The sequence below is a fragment of the Berghia stephanieae genome, chromosome 12 (genome assembly GCF_034508935.2).
Source record: "Berghia stephanieae isolate SIO BIC M18660-M18661 chromosome 12, UCSD_Bste_1.3, whole genome shotgun sequence".
Lineage (NCBI taxonomy): Eukaryota > Metazoa > Mollusca > Gastropoda > Nudibranchia > Aeolidiidae > Berghia > Berghia stephanieae.
In genome coordinates, this window is record NC_088371.1 from 41,628,940 (window position 1) to 41,650,594 (window position 21,655).

A 21,655-nucleotide genomic window follows, 5' to 3' on the forward strand; every position below is an offset into this window, starting at 1 on the left:
GCTGGCAGACCCCCCACACACACCTTATTCAATTTTATTTTGTCTTTCATATTCATCTTGTTAGTCGTGCATTGAGGACAGGCTGGTAGAACCCCTCCCCCCTCCCACCTTATTTCATTTTTTATTCTTTCATTTTCATCTTGTTAGTCATGCATCGAGGTTAGGCTGGAAGAACCCCTCCCCCCCCCCCCCCACCTTATTTCATTTTTTATTCTTTCATATTCATCTTTGTTAGTCGTGCATTGAGGATAGGCTGGTAGAACCTCCCCCCCCCACCTTATTTCATTTTTCATTCTTTCATATTCATCTTGTTAGTCGTGCATTGAGATAGGCTGGAAAAACCCCTCCCCCCCCCCCCCCCCCCCCCCCCCACCTTATTTCATTTTTTATTCTTTCATATTCATCTTTGTTAGTCGTGCATTGAGAACAGGCTCGTAGAACACCCCCCCCCCTCCCACACACACACCTTATTCTTATCTTCTTTTATCTTTTCATCTATTCACTATCTAAATTGAGCACAGGCTGGGCCAAGCCATCATGGACACGTCGGTATTTCAAACCCTCGCAATGATGAGATTCACCAGAGAACTGGCGATGGGCGAGAACGTGACCGAGCGAGACTGCATCATTTGTTTTGGTGATATCGATACTGGGGTGTACGTACGAGTACTGCCCTGTACCCACTGGATGCACAGAGAGTGTGTCGACACTTATTTCCGCATCAGGGTACGTACTCACTACTCCTCTCCTCATCCACTTTCTCCTCTCCCTCTCCTCAATTTTCTCCTCTCCCTCTCCTTCCCTCCTCATCCACTTTCTCCTCCTCTCCCTCTCCTCCATTTTCTCCTCCTCCTCCTCCTCCATTTTCTCCTCCTCATCCACTTTCTCCTCCTACCTCCTCATTCACTTTCTCCTCCTCTCCTCATCCACTTTCTCCTCCTCTCCTCATCCACTTTCTCCTCCTCTCCTCATCCACTTTCTCCTCTCCCTCTCCTACCTCCTCCCTTTTTCACCCTTTTTGTTCAAGCCATCATGATGCCAGCATATGCAGGTGAAAGAATAAGCAAAAGAAATTAAAAACCTCAATTAATGTTTTTGTTTGTTTTTAAGGATTTTACGGCGCTTGCAACACATTAAGGTCATATCAGCGCCAGTAAAAAGGAACAAAACGGGATAGTAAAAATGTCTAGAATTACAATTAAAGCATCCAAGAATAAGGCAGACAAAGGGGAATGGGAACAAATAGGGATCAGATGTAGATTTCAAGAGCTCACTATCAGTGTACTTAGTTTGAGATCACCTAAAAGTCTCATCCAGACACCAGCACAGGTCCCACTCAAATGTTTATTAATCATATATAATACATAAACTAAACATAATACAATGCACAACAGAGAGATGATTTACAAGGAAAAAAATATCATCTCCCAAAACTATAACTATACATTCGACTGTTTCCCTCCCATCCAAGGACTCTGGCCAGGGTCAGGACAAAACTAAGTAATCTCACTCCAAGACAATGACAGGAAACAATTGGAAAATGGTATGGGGGGTATAGAAGACACAGCATGTACCTCCCTGCCCACTATGGGAGGTCAGGATCCCCACCCAGAAACCTCAATTAAAAAATTCCTTTTCTTTTCGAATTATTATTATAATAATTAGGATAATGATGATGATGATGATAATAATAATAATAATAATAATAATAATAATAATAATAATAATAATAATAATAATAGTTAGGTACTATTATTTTTATCATCATCATGATTATTATTATTGTTATTATTATTATTATTATCATCATCATCATTATTATTATTATTATTATTATTATCATCATCATCACATCATCATCATTATTATTATTATTATTTTCATCACCGTGTTTTGTGTTCTCCAATTCCACAGGGGAAAACAACGTGCCCTGTGTGCCGGGCGGACATTCGAGAAGGTGACTCTGATTGGATGAGTTCCTACAACACTTATCAACCTCACCCACAGACGTGACAACCTCCCCCACAGACGTGAAACCGCTGCCATACATTGTCTGTGTTCGATGTTTTCTAATTTATTATTGTATCTATATAAGAGAAATAAGTCGATTGTTTTTGCTCATGTTCTGCAATCTTTCTTGGAAATATGGCGATAGTTTGATATATAAAGTTGGTCTTCTATTTGGAAATATGGAGATAGTTTGAATTTGATATATAAAGTTTGGTGTTCTATTTGGAAATATGGCGATAGTTTGATATATAAAGTTTGGTCGTCTATTTGGAAACATGGTGATAGTTTGATATTAAAAATTTGCCCTCTTTCTTGGAAATATGGCCATATTTTGTCGCTAACGGTCGGTTTGTCGTGTTTCTTACAAGTTTGGCGATAATTTATTGCTAAAATTCTTTATTCTTTCAGAAAATAATATGGAGTTAGTTTGTTGCTAAACTTCTGTCGTATTTCTGAAATATAAGTTGTACATGCGCATACTTCCAGTGTCTTGAAATCTGTCCCAATGGCCAGATATATTTGTAACAGTTTGGGCTGGAGAATATTTCTGCCGTCCTAAGGCAAAAGGTCTTATATTGAGAACAAAAAAAAAACAAAAAACATACTGTCAAATTTTATTGGAGAGCAAAAAAAAAAAATAGAAAAAGGAAAAAAAAAACACGAAAAAACCCAACAAAACTCCAAACAAAATAATTTAAAAAAAAACAAACAAAAAAACCCAAACCCAAATCCGTTTGATCTTTATATCTTTGTAATATATCAAGTGGTATATCTTATTTTTCTAATATAACATCAAATCCTCCCCCCCCCCCCCAAAATAAAATAATTAAAAAATACCACTCAAATGTACTGGCAGTGACAGAGCTGATGTGAGGTGGGCCAAATAGGTGACGTTTCCAACTGTACAGGAATTAGCTAGAGTATCAATGGTAGTTATAATTCGGAATAATTCATAATTAGCTACTCTGAAAGTCTGGGTTTGTACAGTCAAAATGGGACTTTAAGGCAAGCGTTGACCATTTTCATCGTTTTAAATAACTTTTTGTCATCATCATCATCATCATCATCATCATCATCATCATCATCAATATCACCACTACCAACACTATAATCATATCATCATCATCATCACTACCACTATAATTGCATCATCATCATCGTCATCATCATCATCAAAATCACCACTACCAACACTATAATCGCATTATTATGATGATCATCATCATCAAAATCACCACTACCAACACTATAATAGTATCATCATCATAATCATCGCCGCCGTCGTCGTCATCAATATTCTGTATTAATTCTATAAATCAATCAACATGTGTGCTTTCTTCATTCATTAGTCCAAATATCTATAAATAATGATTAATATGTATATTATAATGTATTCTATTTAATATGTAAATATTTGTGAATAAATGTGTCTTTGTCATTGAAACGAGCCCGCCTTCCTTTGTGTTTGATCATTGATCTCTACCCCTTTCTAGATAGTTTGTTTTTAAGGGTTTTACAGCGCTTGCAACACATTAAGTGGATAGTAAAAAGTTCTAGAATTACAATTAAAGCACCCAATAATGGCGCTGATATAACCTAAATGTGTTGCAAGCACCGTAAAACCCATTTTATAAATCCACAATTGAAACTCTGAATGAGACGGTCAGTGATTCACTCTATCTCCAAACCAGTTCTGAAAGATTCATGCCTGAAACAATTTGATACTTTGAAAAGCAACCATTTGGACATTTTATAAAACCATAATTGAAACTCTGAATGATATTTGTGTTGTATGCATTGTCATTGCTGTAAGAACAGCGTCCTATGAGCTTTTTGAGAAGGGTTCTTCTTTAGAATCAGAATGCGGGTGGTTGGATGGGAGCATCACCCTTGAATCATATACCTATGATGTTCGCATGGGTGTACGATCCGATAGTGATGTCGTTTCTTCTTCTCTTTACTAGCCTATCCTGCTTCTTTGGTTTGTGATTGTATTTTGACAGGGGATATTTTTTTTCCTGTAAATCCTCTGCCTGTTTGTTCTTGGTTTTTTATAATTTAGCTTATGATATCTTTAGGTTATGCTTTTGATTGACATTTGTACTATTTTTGTTAGATTGCTTGTTTTTTTGTTTCAGCGGTCTCTCATATAACCTCAATTGTGTTGGAAGAGACCTAAAGCAACAAACAAAAAAAAACAAAAAAAAACAACACTATAATAGTATCATCATCATAATCATCGCCGCCGTCGTCGTCATCAATATTCTGTATTAATTCTATAAATCAATCAACATGTGTGCTTTCTTCATTCATTAGTCCAAATATCTATAAATAATGATTAATATGTATATTATAATGTATTCTATTTAATATGTAAATATTTGTGAATAAATGTGTCTTTGTCATTGAAACGAGCCCGCCTTCCTTTGTGTTTGATCATTGATCTCTACCCCTTTCTAGATAGTTTGTTTTTAAGGGTTTTACAGCGCTTGCAACACATTAAGTGGATAGTAAAAAGTTCTAGAATTACAATTAAAGCACCCAATAATGGCGCTGATATAACCTAAATGTGTTGCAAGCACCGTAAAACCCTTATAAACAAAGCACCCAAGAAAAGGTCAGACAAAGATGAATTGGTTCAAATAGGAAACAGATGTAGATTCCAAGCGCACACTATCTAAGGACTTAGCTTGAGACCACTAAAAGTCTCATCCAGACATAAGCACAGGTCCCTACTAAATGGGATACACTCAAATGTTTTACAAACATATACTGTAATATAAAGAAAACATAATCAGTGCATAACAGTAACAGAGAGATGATTTACAAGGAAAAAAACTCTCCCAACACTAAATTTGACTGTTTCCCTCTCAGCCGGATATTATAGGGGGATAGAAGACACAATAAGTACCTCCCTTCCCACTATGGGAGGTCAGGAAGCCCATCCAGTCATCTAGATAGAATGCGAGATGGACAGACTATTTATATGCGGCTGTGGTGTTGTGGTATGACACACACTTTCGCACTGGAAAGTCCGGGGTTCAAGCCCCGCTAGGCTCGACGCAAAGTTGAGTCCTTGGAAAAGGCTAAACAAAACAAAGACAGGACAATTGAAATTGAAATAAGTCGTCAGTTTCGAAGGGTAAAAGATTTAATAACAAAATATCATAGAATGTACGGGCAGAAATAAAATATGTGACCCCTCGTCTCAAAACGGTATTAAGTCGGGATGGACCAGATGCTAAAAAGTCAAATTATAGTTAAACTGGTCAAACATATGAAACGTTGGTATTTAGCACAGTAAGTAAAATATGATATTCCTTCTCCTCTATAAAGCATATAAACTCAACGTAAGCATGATATTTCTGGCTACAAATTCCATTTTCAGCATTTTAATCATCCCGACTTAATACTGTTTTGAGACGAGGGGTCACAAATATGATTATCGTAAAAAAGATAAAACAAAACCGGCTGCATAAAAACAATTTAATTGTTTCAGTGAATGACATAATCAGTCGGATGGTGAAAAGGTTTGAACTGAGATATGGCCAAGTTTAGTTAAAAGGTAAATTTTTAAAATCAAAAATGAGTTCTTGTCATAAATGATTAAATCAACCCTTTTTGTACATCTTCGGGAAATATCAAAGCTTAATTTCACTTCTAAATATTTTTTACAGCTAGTCAAGTTGAAAAAGTATGAAATTTGAGAGAAATTGCTGGATACCTTTCATATGTCCATACATCTGACCATAACGTCATGAAAAATAACCCAATCTACTTCAAATAAAGATTAAAAATTAAAATGCTCTGGGGAGAAAATGCTTTCAGAAAATGCAAAAAAAAATAATTAAAAAATGCAAAATTTCACTTTCCGACTGATTATGTCATGCACTGACGACACTTGAGGATTCAATAGACAAACAATGAATGACAATATAATACACACGCATGCCGATAAACACGCCCACAGACACACACATTCACACAATCTCTCTCTCTCTCTCTCTCTCTCACTCTCTCTCTCTCTCACTCTTTCTCTCTCCGTCCAATGTTAATTAATTAAGAGATAAGAGGTTAAAAATATTCATTGAGTATGATTTTAGTGTATTTCTACTTTGTACACATATGAATATGAATGGACTCACAGTCACAGAGAGGACAGGCCAGTAGCGGTGGTGGTGGATTATGGAGTAATAATACATAATAATGGTGATGATGGTAATTATTATTATCATTAATAAAGATATGAATAATATTAACTATAACAATAACAACAACAACAATAAGTATTGGTTTAGAATGGCAAAAGAGGAGACACAGGAAGGGGGTAAACGATTCACTGTTCTGAGTAGATGCATGCTTGGAGTGTTATCAATTTTTCATTCCAATGCTTCTTGTGAGCGACTGTTTAGCATGGTAAGGAGGAACAGGACAGATTTTAGAAACTGTATGTCAAACAGATTGTTAGAATCACTTGCAATATGTAAAAACAGAGGAAAATAATTTAGGGAGCCTGTGGCAAAGGAAGTGCTTACTAAGGCTAAGTCAGCCACGGCCAAATCCATCAAGATGTGAATAACAAAATATAAATTTAAAGGACCTGTAAATAGTTGTTTGCTCTACTTTGTACCTGTATTGATATGGATTTTCTGGGAATGATATAAATTGTGTTTTTAAGTGTTCTTTGTGCGACAAGGGAATTGTTTTGTTACTCATCATTGTACTGCTGTCAACAAAGAAGTCTACAGTGTCAAAAAAATAGGTATGTACGTATATGAGTATGTGACATTCTTCGAGTAAATCGCTTACTTTTTAGGATCTTACTCTTTTTGCCCAAATCTTACTCTTTTTCTCCCTCACTTGTACTCTTTTTTACTGATGGGGGTTGGCAGCCCTGTATTCAATATTCGTATTATATTTATATTTACATTCATTTGGCATGTCTGACTTGTACACTCGAGAGTTTCAAATAATTGCTATACAAAATACAATAATATCCAATGTCATGTTACATTATTCGTCAAAATCAAATACAATGTTGGCAAGATCTTTATCAATGGCATTCTTAAAATTATTCATTGAATTAGAATTTTTTGTCTCAAACTTTAGATTATTCCAAATTGTCACAGTAATTTGAATTAGATTATTTTTCCTTATAGACGCATTACATCTTTCAACAAATATCTTAAACTTATCTCCCCTAATGTTAGTAATATGCGAATAATTTTTAAAAATCATTATAATATATATTGTAAGAAATATTCACGAGTCTATATATATGAATATGATCAACTCGTATTCTGCGATATTTTAGTGAAGGCAAATTTAGATATTTTAATCATTCTAAATAGGACAGATGTCGAATGTTAGGTAACCGTCTCGTATCGCGTCTTTGTACGTTCTCAAGGTTAACAGACTGTCGCTTAAATAGGGGACTCCAAATACTATTTCCATACTCTAGACAAGGTCTTATGACAGACTTATAAAATTGGACAAACGTTTTTAAATCGAGATAGGGAATGAGATTAGCATCCCTTGATTGGACGCCACCTTACAGAGAGAACGTCAATTCGGTTTTGAAGTGTCTCAATTCGCTTTCACTGGAAGCGAGGACGAGAGACGCATGCGCACAACCAACATGACTTTTCCGCCGGTGACGTCCAATCAAGGGACGCTACTCTTCCGCTAATCTCATTCCCTATAGCTAAAGCTGCTGTATATAATTCATACAAGCTTATTCGTTCTTTTTATACAATCACACATATCGATGGCCCGTTGATCAAACCTCTGAAGTAGCATCGTTGCGATACTATTACTATACTTCAGAGGTTTGATCAACGGGCCATCGATATGTTCATCAAAACACAATATGTTATTATCAAAGATGATCTCCAAGCCCCTTTCTTAGCATGTAATTTATCTTGCAGCTTCTCATTCAAAGAAATCACAAAGGTCAAGATTGCTTTTAATCTTCTCAAGTTTGACTTTGTAGATGTAAGCACTGCCAATCTTCTCATTGCCTGAGCCTTTCTGGAATGGAAAACCAATAAAAAATACATGAATGTGACAACGTGTTGGAAGAAAAATGAATACAGTGGAATCAGTATAAAGTCAACACTCTGTGCGGCTATGTGGTCTTGTGGTTAAGACACTCGCTTTGGGATCGGAAGGTCCTGGGTTCGAACCTCGCTCAGCGCATAGTTGAGTCCTTGGAAAAGACTCTTTCCTCACATTCTCTCACCGTACTCAGGTGTAAAATGAGTACCTGGCTGTTAACAGCATTGTCTCTGTCCACCAAAATTATGATATCGCCTAACAGGCGTCATGTCCGGTCCTACATGTTACGTGTTGCTGTTGGCCATGGACCCCTTGTAAAGTGCTTTGAGCACGTTTAGTGGATAATGCGCTAAACAAAAGCTCAATTTTTTTTTAAAAACACTCTTAAAGTCAACACCTCCTGTTAATCCTTTATGTTTTGTTTTTGTTTTTAAGGGTTTTACGACGCTTGCAACACATTAAGGTCATATCAGCGCCAGTAAAAAGGAAGGCAATGGGATAGTAAAAAAGTTCTAGAATTACAATTAAAGCACAAAAGAAAAGGTGAGGCAAGGGGGAATTGGTTCAAATAGGGAACAGATGTAGATTCCAAGAGCACACCGTCAAAGTACTTAGTTTGAGATCACCTAAAAGTCTCATCCAGACACAAGCACAGGTCCCCACTAAGAGGAATACACTCAAATGTTTACAAATCATATAATATAATATGTAAACTAAACTAAACATAATACAGTGCATAACAGAGAGATGATTTACAAGGAAAAAAATATCATCTCCCAAAACTATAACAATACATTGGACTGTTTCCCTCCCAGCCAAGGGTCAGGACAAAACTAAGTAATCTCATTCCAAGACAAAGACAGGAAACAATTGGGAAACACGTATGGGGGATAGAAGACACAGCATGGACCTCCCTGGCCACTATGGGAGGTCAGGATCCCTACCCAGTCTGTTCTTTATCCAAGTGTGTTGGTTTGATAATGGATACCGTCAACGTTGCTTAAAGTCACCACCTCTTGTCAGTCCCAAATGTTCTGTTCTGTATCATCCACGAATCATGGCGACTTCCATACCAAACTCCTTGAAAGTGTGTATGTAATCAGTCCTTCGTTGAACTAATAATGAAAAAGTTACATTTTAACTCACTCAACCCTAACACCGACTATATCCGTAGTTTACCCAGGTAACTTTTACCCCATGCCTATAATATTACATTTTTATGAGACAAATTATAGGCGTAGTATCAAAGTTAATGTTTTTAGATTTTACATATTAATGATAGTTGAATAAAACTATCTATGCACATGCTCATTTTTAATACATTTTTTTTCTCCAATATTTAATAGTAGCAAAAGGATTGAGTGAGTTAAGGTGGCATAACTATTTTAGTAGCAGAATGTAGAGGCAGATTCTTAAGACTATGGGACGTAAAAGAGCGAGGATGGATTATCTATACTGATGACCAGCATATATGAACTAGAAAATATAATGCAACCACTCTAACTCTAAAACCAGAAGATCAATTAAACACGGCATGCATCCCGTCCTCTGGAAAATGGTTTTACATTTCCAATGAGAGTAGAATCACCTTTTTGACACCAATCTATTATTCCCTACTACGATACATTTTGAAAGTATCTTGATAATGTTTTGATGGGAAAGCTCCGATTAGTGTGAAATTTCCAATATAGAGAGTAAGTACTTACCTCACGATACTTGAACGAGCCTGGAGGAAAAGGCTTTGATATGTACTTTCTCACCAAATTTCCATCCTTAGCGATTTCCAAGACCCCGCATTCCTTCCTAATGCAAGATGACAAGTAACACGATTATCAAATTTAACAAATGTTTATAAAATTGAGCTTTTATATAGCGCAATATCCACTAAACATGCTCAAAGCGCTATACAAGAGGTCTCCGCCCAACAACAACACTTAACATTTAAGACGGGACATGATGCCTGTTGGGCAGTATTACAATATTTTTTTTCCGACGGATACAATGCTGTTAACAGCCAGGTACTCATTTTACACCTGAGTACGGTGAGAGAATGTGAGTAAAGAGCCTTTTCCAAGGACTCAAGAGAGAGGCTCGAATGCAGGACCTTCTGATCCGTAAGCGAGTGTCATACTACTAGACGACACAGCTACAGAACATCAATGAAATGACCACAAATAAATCAAATCAGGGTAGAACCAAACCCTGTAATCTCAATTAAATTTTATCTTCAAAGAGGTCAAAATACTGAAAAACAAAACAAAAAAAAGTTAAAAAAAAAAAAAAAATCCAACAAAAGTCTTCCTTCCCCCTTCAGTCTAACCACCTCTGTCCCTCTTAACTCACTCAACCCTAACACCGACTATATCCGTAGTTTACCCGGGTTACTTTTACTCCATGCCTATTTATTTCATTTTTCTGAGACAAATTATCGTCGTTGTATCAAAGCTAATGTTTTCAGTTTTTACATGATAATGGTAGTTGAATAAAACTATATATATCCATACTCATTTTTAATACATGTTTTCCAATTTTGAAAAGTAGCAAAAATCTCTAAGATTGAGTGAGTTAAGTAGGAAAAAAACAGAGTGCAAGGAAATCAATCAATACATGTTTTGGTAAATGTTTCAAATAGGTCTGAAAGTGAGGTGAAAACGACTCAATAAAAAGTTGCACACTACTATCTGGGGGTCACAATAGCTCAATTGGTAGAGCACTCACTTCACATGCAAAGGGACAAAGATTTTTTTCTGGCCCCTCCTGTCCGCCCAGCAGTGAATGGGTAGCTGAGTCAGTTAGATTTGATGACAAAGTACTTTGCGATACACAAACATCCTATCCAAAGGATAGCAAGCAATTGCTATTGTCCGTTTCATACTATAGGAAATGGGATAAACTCCGGCTCCATGGCCCCAATGGTTCTGAAGGACAACAACTACTACTACTACTACTACTATTATTACTACTACTACTACTACTACTACTACTACTACTACTACTACTACTACTACTATTACTACTACTACTACTACTACTACTACTACTACTACTACTACTACTACTACTATACTACTACTACTACTACTATCTATACTACTACTACTACTACTACTACTACTACTACTACGACTACGACTACTACTACTACTACTACTACTACTACTACTACACGACTCTACTACTACTACTACTACTACACTACTATTACTACTACTACTACTACTACTACTATACTACTACTACTACTACTACTATACTACTACTACTACTACTACTACTATTACTACTACTACTACTACTACTACTATACTACTACTACTACTACTACTACTACTACTACGACTACGACTACTACTACTACTACTACTACTACTACTACTACTACTACTACTACTACTACTACTACTACTACTACTACGACTACGACGACTTCTACTACTACAATCTGATACAGTGAACAATCTGAATACCAGGCTATCTAGATTCCAGTTTAAAATGTCTACATCAGTCTTGGGGTTTAAAGAAAATTGATTAAAAACTTGTATATATGGCTATTGTAAAACCGATTTAAATTGCGAAAATTTTGTCTTCCGTCAGACGGATAAAAATGTTAACTGGCAGATTTCAATAGTGGAAAGTGATTACGTTTTTTCCTGTAGACGACACACACACACACACACACACACACACACACACACACAGATTAACTGTTTTATTAATATACACTTCAACTTCAGTATGCTTATTATAAACTCTGGGAGATCAGAAAGATTATCCCAAGTTCATCTTATCCAAAACTGAAGGGGAACAACCCTTCAGCAACACAAATATTTCTTTAATCTATGTGTTATGCCCCTTTAATAATTATGCTCAGAAAGACAGCCCATTGTTGTTGTATTGTGAAAGATGGCTCCAACCCAGCAATGTCTATAGGGAATGAGATTAGCGGAAGAGTAGCATCCCTTGATTGGACGTCACCGGCAGAAAAGTTATGTTGGTTGTGCGCATGCGTCTCTCGTCCTCGCTCACGGTGAAAGGGGCTTGAGACACTTCAAAACCAAATTGACGTTCTCTCTGTAAGGTGACGTCCAATCAAGGGACGCTACTCTTCCGCTAATCTCATTCCCTAGAGTCATCTTTCAGAATACAGGCATACAATGATCTAGACGTTACTCTCGGAAAGGCAGTGTGAGAATGTAACTACAAAAAAAAAAAAATGTTAGGAGAGTTTGAAAAGCTATCATCACTGGTCTCCTAATTAAGGCTAATTTTGACCCCTCGTCCCAAAACGGTATTAGGTCGGGATGATTAAGACGCTGAAAATGAAATTTGTAACCAGAAATATCATGCTTAAGTTGAGTTTATATGCTTTATAGAGGAGAAGGGATAACATATTTTACTGTGCTAAATACCAACGTTTCATATTTTTGACCAGTTTAACTATAATTTGGCTTTTTAGCATCTGGTCCATCCCGACATAATACCGTTTTGAGACGTGGGGTCACAATTGCGAGATGGGTGCCAGGCTCATTCTCATTCCAATCACCTTTTGGCCAGTCCTTGAAACTAGCCAGGTGACAGGTAGCACAGAGAGAAATATGTAAGAGGGTGGTGGTGGTGGGGATGGGGGGTAGGCGGCTACAAGATGCTGACTTCGCAGTGGGGATATACATGAATAAGACAATGAGGGGAGAAGGGCAGGAATGGTAGACAAATTGCACAAACCATGTGGGGGCCTACTATCTGTACAAACACACGTCTGCTGTGGTGTGCATACACATGAGAGTGTGTATGTGTGTGTGTGTGTGTGTGTGTGTGACATGCTCTGCATTTCATTGAATCTTTGTACACACTACACACTCAAAGCATGTGAATATATTGTGTGGTGGGTAGACTTTTAGTAAAAGACAGAGGTGGGAAGAGGGTGGGGGGTGACTGAGAGACTCCCTATCCCTCCCACTCGTGCCAAGCCAGATTGATGAATTTATCTGATCTGGACTAGCTTAACCATCTCCTTACCACCTGCAGCAAAATCGTCACATTTGTTACGACACAATATACATTTTAAAAAATGCAGATTTATTTTGTACATCACAAACTTCGAAGAAATGATCTTTGTTTAATTAATAAGAACATAAAATTATTTTGTAGAGAGCTTGTTTGATTTTTAAAAATCAATTTTTCTGCTGGGTAAGTCTGCCTGCCATTTTTGGGAAAATACTGAAAAGGTAAGGAAAGAGTTAAGGATAGACTTTATCTTGACCGTTTTTATTTTAGAGCAGAAAATTTGGGACCAGCCTCCAAATTATGTTAAGTGAGAGTTTTAACTTAACTCTCTCATTACCAGCCATTTTCAGGATTTTCCCCAAAACTTCACACCAACTAACACAAAAATAGATTTTTTATCACTTAATCACAATAGCAGTAAGTTCTTACGATACATAATTTCTTTAGTAAAACATGCTCTACAACACACTGTGTTCACTTTCTTTAAATTTTATGATGTACAAAAGAAATTTGAATAAGAAAAATGTTGGTTGTATCGTAACGAATGTGACGATTTTCATATAGTTGGTAAGGAGAGGGTAAATGAAGTTTTATCTTAAGCAGACAGCAGTGTAGGTGTGTCACATATAATATAACAAATGGAAAATATTATCTTTACCATCTTAAACAAAAGAACCTACCCATCTGTTGTAGATTCAATCCGAAACGTTATGGAACATGATGCGAGTTCGGCATTTATTTTGAAAATCAATTCAGACCCACTGGGACTTACTCCACAATTCACTGAAAAAAAGTTTTAGGACAATAAAAAATAAAACTACTAATTTGATTTTTCAAAAAATGAAAGGTAGTTCAATGGTTGCAGTTCTTGCTGCCATCTAATAGGAGAGATGTAACTGAAATAATATCTCAATTATCTTAATCAATGTTTATGATCTTGCTGTCTGTTGATATTGATAGAAGGAAGATTCATATCTGAACATCAAAGCCCCCCCCCCCCCCCCCCACCAAAAATTGACTATTTGTATTGCGCAATATCCACTAAAATGTGTTCAAAGTGCTTTACAAGCCATCCCCCACCCAACAGCAACACTTAACACTAAGGGATAAGACGTGATGCCTGATAGTGATATTAAAATTCTTTTCGATGCAGACAACACTGTTAGCGGCCAGGTACTCATTTTACACCTGTGTACGGCGAGAGAATGTGCGTGTGAGTAAAGAGTCTTTATTAAGGACTCAAACCCTACACCAACGGGTTGTGAAGCGAGTGTCTTACCAGAAGACCACAAAGCCATGCATTAAATAGATAATGAGTCATTATATTTCTATAACGGTCTTTATCATTTTACATGAGTATGACAGAGTTACATGGTCAAATGGTGTGTATAGAATTAGTCTTTGAGGAATCCAATAAAAAGAACATTTTATGTTTTATGTATTGGTGAGTTGATATTTTTTTTAATGAATTGGGTTATTTAAAGACAACAGTTAAGGGGAAGCTATCACCCTGTGTCTGTTTTCCAACTTGCTTACTGTCTTTGTCTTGGAATGAGATTACTTGGTTTTGTCCTGACCCTGGCCGGAGTCCTAACTGGGAGGGAAACAGTCAAATGTATAGTTATTGTTTTGGGAGATGATATTTTTTTCCTTGTAAGTCATCTCTCTTATGTATTATTATATGTTATTTTTAATGTATAATGTAAGCATTTGAGTGTATTCCTCTTTGTTGGATTTTGTGCTTGTGTTCAGATGAGACTTATAGGTGATCTCAAACTAAGTACATTGGTGGTATGCTCTTGGAATCTACATCTAATCCCTATTTGTTCCCAGTTCCCCTTTTGTCTTTCTTTTTATTGAGTGCTCTAATTGTAATTCTAGAACTTTTTACTATCCCATTTTCTTCCTTTTTACTGGCGCTGATATAACCTAAATGTGTTGCAAGCGCCGTAAAACCCTTAGAAACACACAAATCAACTCAACTTAAACTGACATCGACCCTCCGCTGCCATTATGAATTGTGGATGTCCTGTCTGTTGAGATTCCGGGTCACAGTGCATGATGCCTTAACCACTCAGCCACTTCATCCCCCTGGTCCTGGGTTCAAGCCCCACTTCGGGCACTTTCATTTATTTCCTCGGGAACGATTATTAACCCCCAATTTGCTCACTTGGACAACATAGGTGATTTCTGCTGAAATCAGACATCTTGTTTGATGAATTATCTATATTCCTTTGTGGAATGCCTAGACAACGATATCTGATGATGTCATGGCGAAAGGGCATGATTTTTTTTTTTTAATTTATCTATTGACTGGACCATAAAGAAGGGCCTACCCTTTATTCAAAATTCTGATTAAAAATTTCAGAATCAAATATATTATGTTATAGGGATGCCGTTTTTCATGCTAAACCAGCCTTTTGAACTCTTCCGGCTGAACTTTGTTGGTATTGGTGAGTTGATATTTTTGAAGATGAATTGGGTTATTTAAAGGGGAAGCTAGAGAGATATTTATCCTTTTCTATGATTTAAGGGTAATAGCATTTGATGAAGAGACGCTTTGCACAAAATATTTTCATATGCGGTCTTCACTATTAAAAATTTCAGGCTTTTTAAAAATTTCAGCAAAGGGCATCCTCAAGCTCAGCTCAGGATTGTTTGCTTGTTTCTAATTTTTAAAAAATGTTTTTTCCAGCACTGCGGCACATTTAGATCATTTCAGCACCAGTAAAAAGGAAGAAAAAGGATGAGAATTTGAAAGCACATGAGAAAAGGTAAGACAAAGGGGACTAGTTCAAAAAGGGAACAGATAATGTAGATTCTAAGAACACACTATCAATGATCAATGTAATTAGTCTGAGATCACCTGAAAGTCTCATCCAGACAAAAGCACAGGATCTAACTAAGTGGAGGAATACACTCAAATGTTTAACTTTAAATTCAAAACAATAAATGTAACAGGATATAATAGAAAGATGATTTAAGAGGAAAAAAAACCCCATCTCCCAAAACTAATACTTCACATTTGACTGTTTCCCTCTCAGTCAAGGACTCCGGCCAGGGCCAAAGCAAACCAAGTAATCCCATTCCAAGACAAAGACAAAAAAGCAACTCTGAAAACAGAGATAAAGAAGGATAGAAATCACAGCAAGTGACCTCCTGCCCACCATGGGAAGTTAGACCCCTTGGGAAGTCAGAGGACCCCATGGGAAGTCAGAGGACCCCTTGGGAAGTCAGATGACCCCTTGGGAAGTCAGAGGACCCTATGGGAAGTCAGAGGACCCCTTGGGAAGTCAGAGGACCCCATGGGAAGTCAGAGGACCCCTTGGGAAGTCAGAGGACCTCACCAAATAGCTCAAGATTGGGATCCACAAAGCATACAATGAATGTATTGAATGACTCGATCGATTCTAGTCTCATAAATGTTTACCTGTTTTGACACTTGCTGCTGCCATCTTCCAAAACCAACAACATCAGAGTTAAACCTTAAATAGAAATAAAATAAAATAAAGCATATATATACATATATATTTAGGATCATCTAGAAAGAAGTTTCTCAAAATGACACCCTCGCATTTAGGCCAATTCAATATGAATATATATATGCCTTCACTTTAAAGAGAAATCTTTTTGCAAAATGTACAACTTTTTCAAAAACTCACATGTTTCAACTTTTTTAAACACTTTGATTCTTCACAACTTTAATTCACAATTTTTTTTTTTTTTTTTTTAATAGCTTGTTGATTCCACTCTTGTCAGCCATTTCTTGTTAAGATGTGAAGAGGTCAGTTCTGAAATTAAGCTTCTCTGACATTTGACATTCATAAACGACTTTGATGTAGTAGTAGTAGCTCCTAACAGATTATTATGACAAAATAGATAGAGATTTGAACTACCCACTCCCACAATTAATTACAAGGGAAAATAGTAGTAGTAGCGTATGGCTACACCTCCAAATTTATTTCGTCAACCCAGCTTCTAAAGTCTTCCTCCGCCCTAAGGACGGTTTCGTAGCCACCTTCAAGTTAAGTGACTGGGCAGTGGAGGACGATGTGATCGCTGGTCTCTGGGGCTGCCAGAAATGTCAGACAAGGGAAAATAATAGGCAATTAGTAATTTAGACTTGCCCTGGCCTTTTTCAATACAAGTTCAACCAATTAGTTTAAAGTATGTACTAAGTGAGTTATGTGAAAAGCTCAAAAGGTGAATTGCTTGATTTTTATCAAAATAGAGAGCTCTTTTTGTATGAAACTAATAAATAGCTATTTACAAGTTTGGTCATTTTGGAAATTATTTTGGAATAGAATTGAGAATGAAGAAAATGTTAAAATGAAAATGAGAAAAAAATAATTTCTTATGCATGCGATTTAGGCTCAAGGATGCTGCTCAAGCTATTCAATGTCTAATAGATGTCATGTTGAGAGACACAAGTTGCATTTGCATACATTGGTGACATTTTAGTTGCCAGCCATTCCAGAGATGAACATCTCAAATATCTTCAGCATCTTTTTCTACTCCTGTCGAACAATGGATTGGTGATCAATAAAAGCAAATGCGTCTTTGGAACCGACTTTCTGGATTTTCTCAGCCATTGGATCACCACTAAAGGTGTACTTTCTCATCCTGAAAGGGAGGCAACACTCCACAGCTGTAATGCACTGATTGATTGATCCAATCTTCTAAGATGTCTGACAGGGAGGCAACACTCCACAGTTGTAATGCACCGATTGATTGATCCAATATTCTAAGATGTCTGACAGGGAGGCAACACTCCACAGCTGTAATGCACCGATTGATTGATCCAATATTCTAAGATGTCTGACAGGGAGGCAACACTCCACAGCTGTAATGCACTGATTGATTGATCCAATCTTCTAAGGTGTCTGACAGGGAGGCAACACTCCACAGCTGTAATGCACTGATTGATTGATCCAATCTTCTAAGATGTCTGACAGGGTGGTAACACTCCACAGTTGTAATGCACCGATTGATTGATCCAATATTCTAAGATGTCTGACAGGGAGGCAACACTCCACAGCTGTAATGCACTGATTGATTGATCCAATCTTCTAAGGTGTCTGACAGGGAGGCAACACTCCACAGCTGTAATGCACTGATTGATTGATCCAATCTTCTAAGATGTCTGACAGGGTGGCAACACTCCACAGCTGTAATGCACCGATTGATTGATCCAATATTCTAAGATGTCTGACAGGGAGGCAACACTCCACAGCTGTAATGCACTGATTGATTGATCCAATCCTCTAAGGTGTCTGACAGGGTGGCAACACTCCACAGCTGTAATACACCAATTGATTGATCCAATCTTCTAAGGTGTCTGACAGGGTGGCAACACTCCACAGTTGTAATGCACCGATTGATTGATCCAATATTCTAAGGTGTCTGACAGGGTGGCAACACTCTACAGCCCAGCTGTGAAAAACCAATTGATCGATCCATTCTTCAAAGGTTTCTGGGGATGACTAATTATTACCATCGGTTCATCCCACATATATCTAACAACGTCTTTTGTGGTACAATTTGTATTTTCACCGTGGACCTTTTGTCAGGCGTTTATTTATTCAATTTGTCATCATATAGAAGCATTTTAAAAACTCTAAAATAAACCTTGACAGATTTGTGAAAGTTTAAAATTGACTAGTGTTTTGATTCTCGGACGCCATTTTGATTTGTGCAAAGCAGTCCTAGGTTTTTAAAATTTCTATCAGGGTTAGCTCTCTTTGGTATTGAGTTCTAACTAAATAAAGACAAAATACATGCAAATCGGAGACGTTAAAGATCAAGCCATACTTATTAAAAACGAAGAGATTGAAGGTGTGTCTCATTTTTAAAATCTGGGATCCACTAAAACGCAAAATGGCAATTGCTCGATGGATACAAATAACAAAATTGCAATGGCAAAGAAAAGAATGGCCTCTCTAATTAATATATGGAAAGACAAATTCATATGACAAAATTTGAAAATAAAATTAGTAAAAGTATTGGTGTGGATAGTGATGCCCTACAGTGCAGAAGGATGGACCCTCAAGAACGGAGACACAAAACGTATAAACTCTGCCGAAATGTGGTTTTACGGAAGAATGATGAGATAAGCTGGAGGGAAAAAAAGAACAAATAAAAGCATACTGAACGAGCTGGAAGTCATGCCAGAGCAATTACATGTAATCAAAAGGAGAAGGTCAGTTATTTGGGTCATATATGCCGAAACCCATGCACGCTGATGAAAGATGTGATACAGGGGGAAATGGAGGGCAAACGAAGAAGGGGAAGACCTAGGCCTAGTTATATAAAAAACATCCTAGAATGGACAAGAGATGAATGGAAGAGAATTATATGATACCGTCAAGAGACGAAGAGAATGGGCAGACTTTTGTCATCACAGAATGCGGGCAGCCAACGTCAATGAGGACGACGCTGGATAGTGAATGAGTGAGTGAGGGTTAGCTCGAGGTCGGAAGATTTTTTTTCTATTAGGGTTAGAGTTAGTTATAATTTTAAGTCTTAGTACAGGTGATAGGGTATTTGTTTTTCCTATTAAGATTAGTTAAATGTACTATCTAGGTTGCATTTTTTTAAGGATTAGAGTTCAGGAGATATTTGGGTTATTTCCCTTAGCACGAGAAGCTTTCAGAAGGCCTCCCCATTTTTTGTTCAGGAGGAAACGGCAGAAAAAAGGCTTCGAGAGAAAAAAAAAACCCCACAAAACGTTGACTAATTTTTAGCCTTGGAATTCTTAAAACCATCTGGCCATGACCTCTGTGTAACAAAAAGATGGTGGGAGGGACCTCACTCCTTACCAATGCCCTCAGTTCAGTGCAATTTATAAAATAAACAAGATCATGATCATGAATGATGATACTGAGCCATAGCCGCCTTCAGCTTACCCTGAGATTGCATATAAATACGAAGTTTCACCAAGCTTCTTTCTTTTTATAATTTTGATAACATAATAACAATTCGTTCATTGCATTTTCTCATCTAGTTATCTAGATTCATCGTGTCCAATTTCTTTCAAAAATAAAACAGAGGAATTTTTTTTTACAGCAGAAGACAAAATTTTAAGACAACAGGAAGTCAGAAGTCAGAAGTAGGAAGTTGACAGTCGACCAGTTCCATTTTGGAACTGTGTTTTCAGTCCACTAGTGGGATGAAAACACAGCTGTGTATTCAGTCCACCGGAAATAAAAATATGTAAAACGTACCAATGATCTTCTATACTTGTTACCTTTAATCTATAATGACGACATTGATACTGAGCCTATAGAAGGGTAGTCATCATCAGAAGTGGATAGGCATAAAATTTATGGCAATTTGACGGCTTATTAACTCTCGGAAAGTCTTGAGTGAGAGTTGTTCGAAATCGGGAGCCTGAAATAGATCTCAATTTTCGATAGTATGGTTGCCAGATAGCCATTGGCCTGGCCGATTTGGCCAAAATTGGCCACACAGAGAATAATGTTTCTATAAGTAATTTAAAATTGACATTTATATCTATTTTTAATGTTTCCTATTCCGTTAGAATTTTTATGATTATCAAAACCGATGAGTTTTCCAAGAAGATCAGAGTTTTAGTATTGTTTGCCCAAGTAAGGTTCTATTTAGTCACTTTTCACATCGATCACTTGCCTTAATTTTCAAGTTCAACCAGGGTTGCCAGTTTGGCATTTTAAATGCCAGATTCCAAAAATCTGGCATTTTTGAAAACCGTTTGGCATTAGAAAAATCATTTGGCATTTGGCATTTTCATTTGGCATTTTCTTTTCTTGTATATTATACTTCAAATGACACCTTTTCTTAATTATTTCTAAACGCGTAAAAATAAACATCTTCACATTTCTTTTTCATTCTTAAAATCCAACCGTGGTGTAGTGGTTTAGCACTCCACTTAGTAGTCAGTAGGTAAATAATTACCCCAACAGGAAATTTAGTATAATTCAAAAAAAAAAAAAAGAAAAAGAAAAGAAAACACGCAAGCCACCAGGATATGATAGTAAATTGTCTATCAAAAGTGAGTAGTTTTCTTAGTGGGGGTGGGAGTCAACAGACTTTGGCATTTCTTTGAGTGTTTTGGCATTTTTTGAGTCTTCCCCTGGTATTTTGTTGAAAAATAATCTGGCAACCCTGAGTTCAACACGTTGGCGCCATTCCTGGTGACTCGAGAAGTTTGATCGACTTTTAATTTTAAAAAATAGATTATTTACTTTTACTCACTTTTAAGATTTTTATTTTAAGTTAAAACACAGAGGCGTCAAAATGTATTGACTTGTGTATTTCTTGTACGTAACAATATGAATCCGGAGAAAAACGAACAAACAAAGCATAAACCAACCAAAAAAAAAAAAAAAAAAAAAAAAAAAAAAAAAAAAAAAAAAGATAAAAATAAAAGAGAAAGAGAGAACAACTTTATAGTTATAGGGTATTGAATGTGTTTAAGGGAGCGTCAGAGAGAAGGGGGGTGGGGGTGGGGGTGGGGGGGTGGGTGGGAGAGATTGGAGAGAGTATATATATATATATATATATGTATATATACATGGATATATATATATATATATATATGTATATA

The 21,655-nt window shown here is 36.7% G+C and overlaps 2 protein-coding genes across 2 annotated transcripts; one reads left to right on the forward strand and one right to left on the reverse strand.

The window, feature by feature from the left end:
* Nucleotides 1-515: 515 nt before the first annotated feature.
* Nucleotides 516-4,425, forward strand: LOC144957810 (uncharacterized). Its single transcript, XM_078889253.1, has 2 exons — nt 516-726; nt 1,915-4,425. Exons 1-2 carry the CDS (start codon nt 538-540, stop codon nt 2,011-2,013), a joined length of 288 nt encoding a protein of 95 aa, XP_078745379.1. The 5' UTR covers nt 516-537; the 3' UTR covers nt 2,014-4,425.
* Nucleotides 4,426-5,143: 718 nt separating this feature from the next.
* On the reverse strand, nt 5,144-20,169 carry LOC144957759 (uncharacterized). Its single transcript, XM_078889158.1, has 5 exons — nt 19,977-20,169; nt 16,502-16,556; nt 13,752-13,854; nt 9,774-9,870; nt 5,144-8,040 (listed from the first exon to the last, which is right to left on the reverse strand). The coding sequence occupies exons 2-5, from the start codon at nt 16,524-16,526 to the stop codon at nt 7,942-7,944; spliced, it is 324 nt and encodes a 107-aa protein (XP_078745284.1). The 5' UTR covers nt 16,527-16,556; nt 19,977-20,169; the 3' UTR covers nt 5,144-7,941.
* Between the last annotated feature and the right edge of the window lie 1,486 nt (nt 20,170-21,655).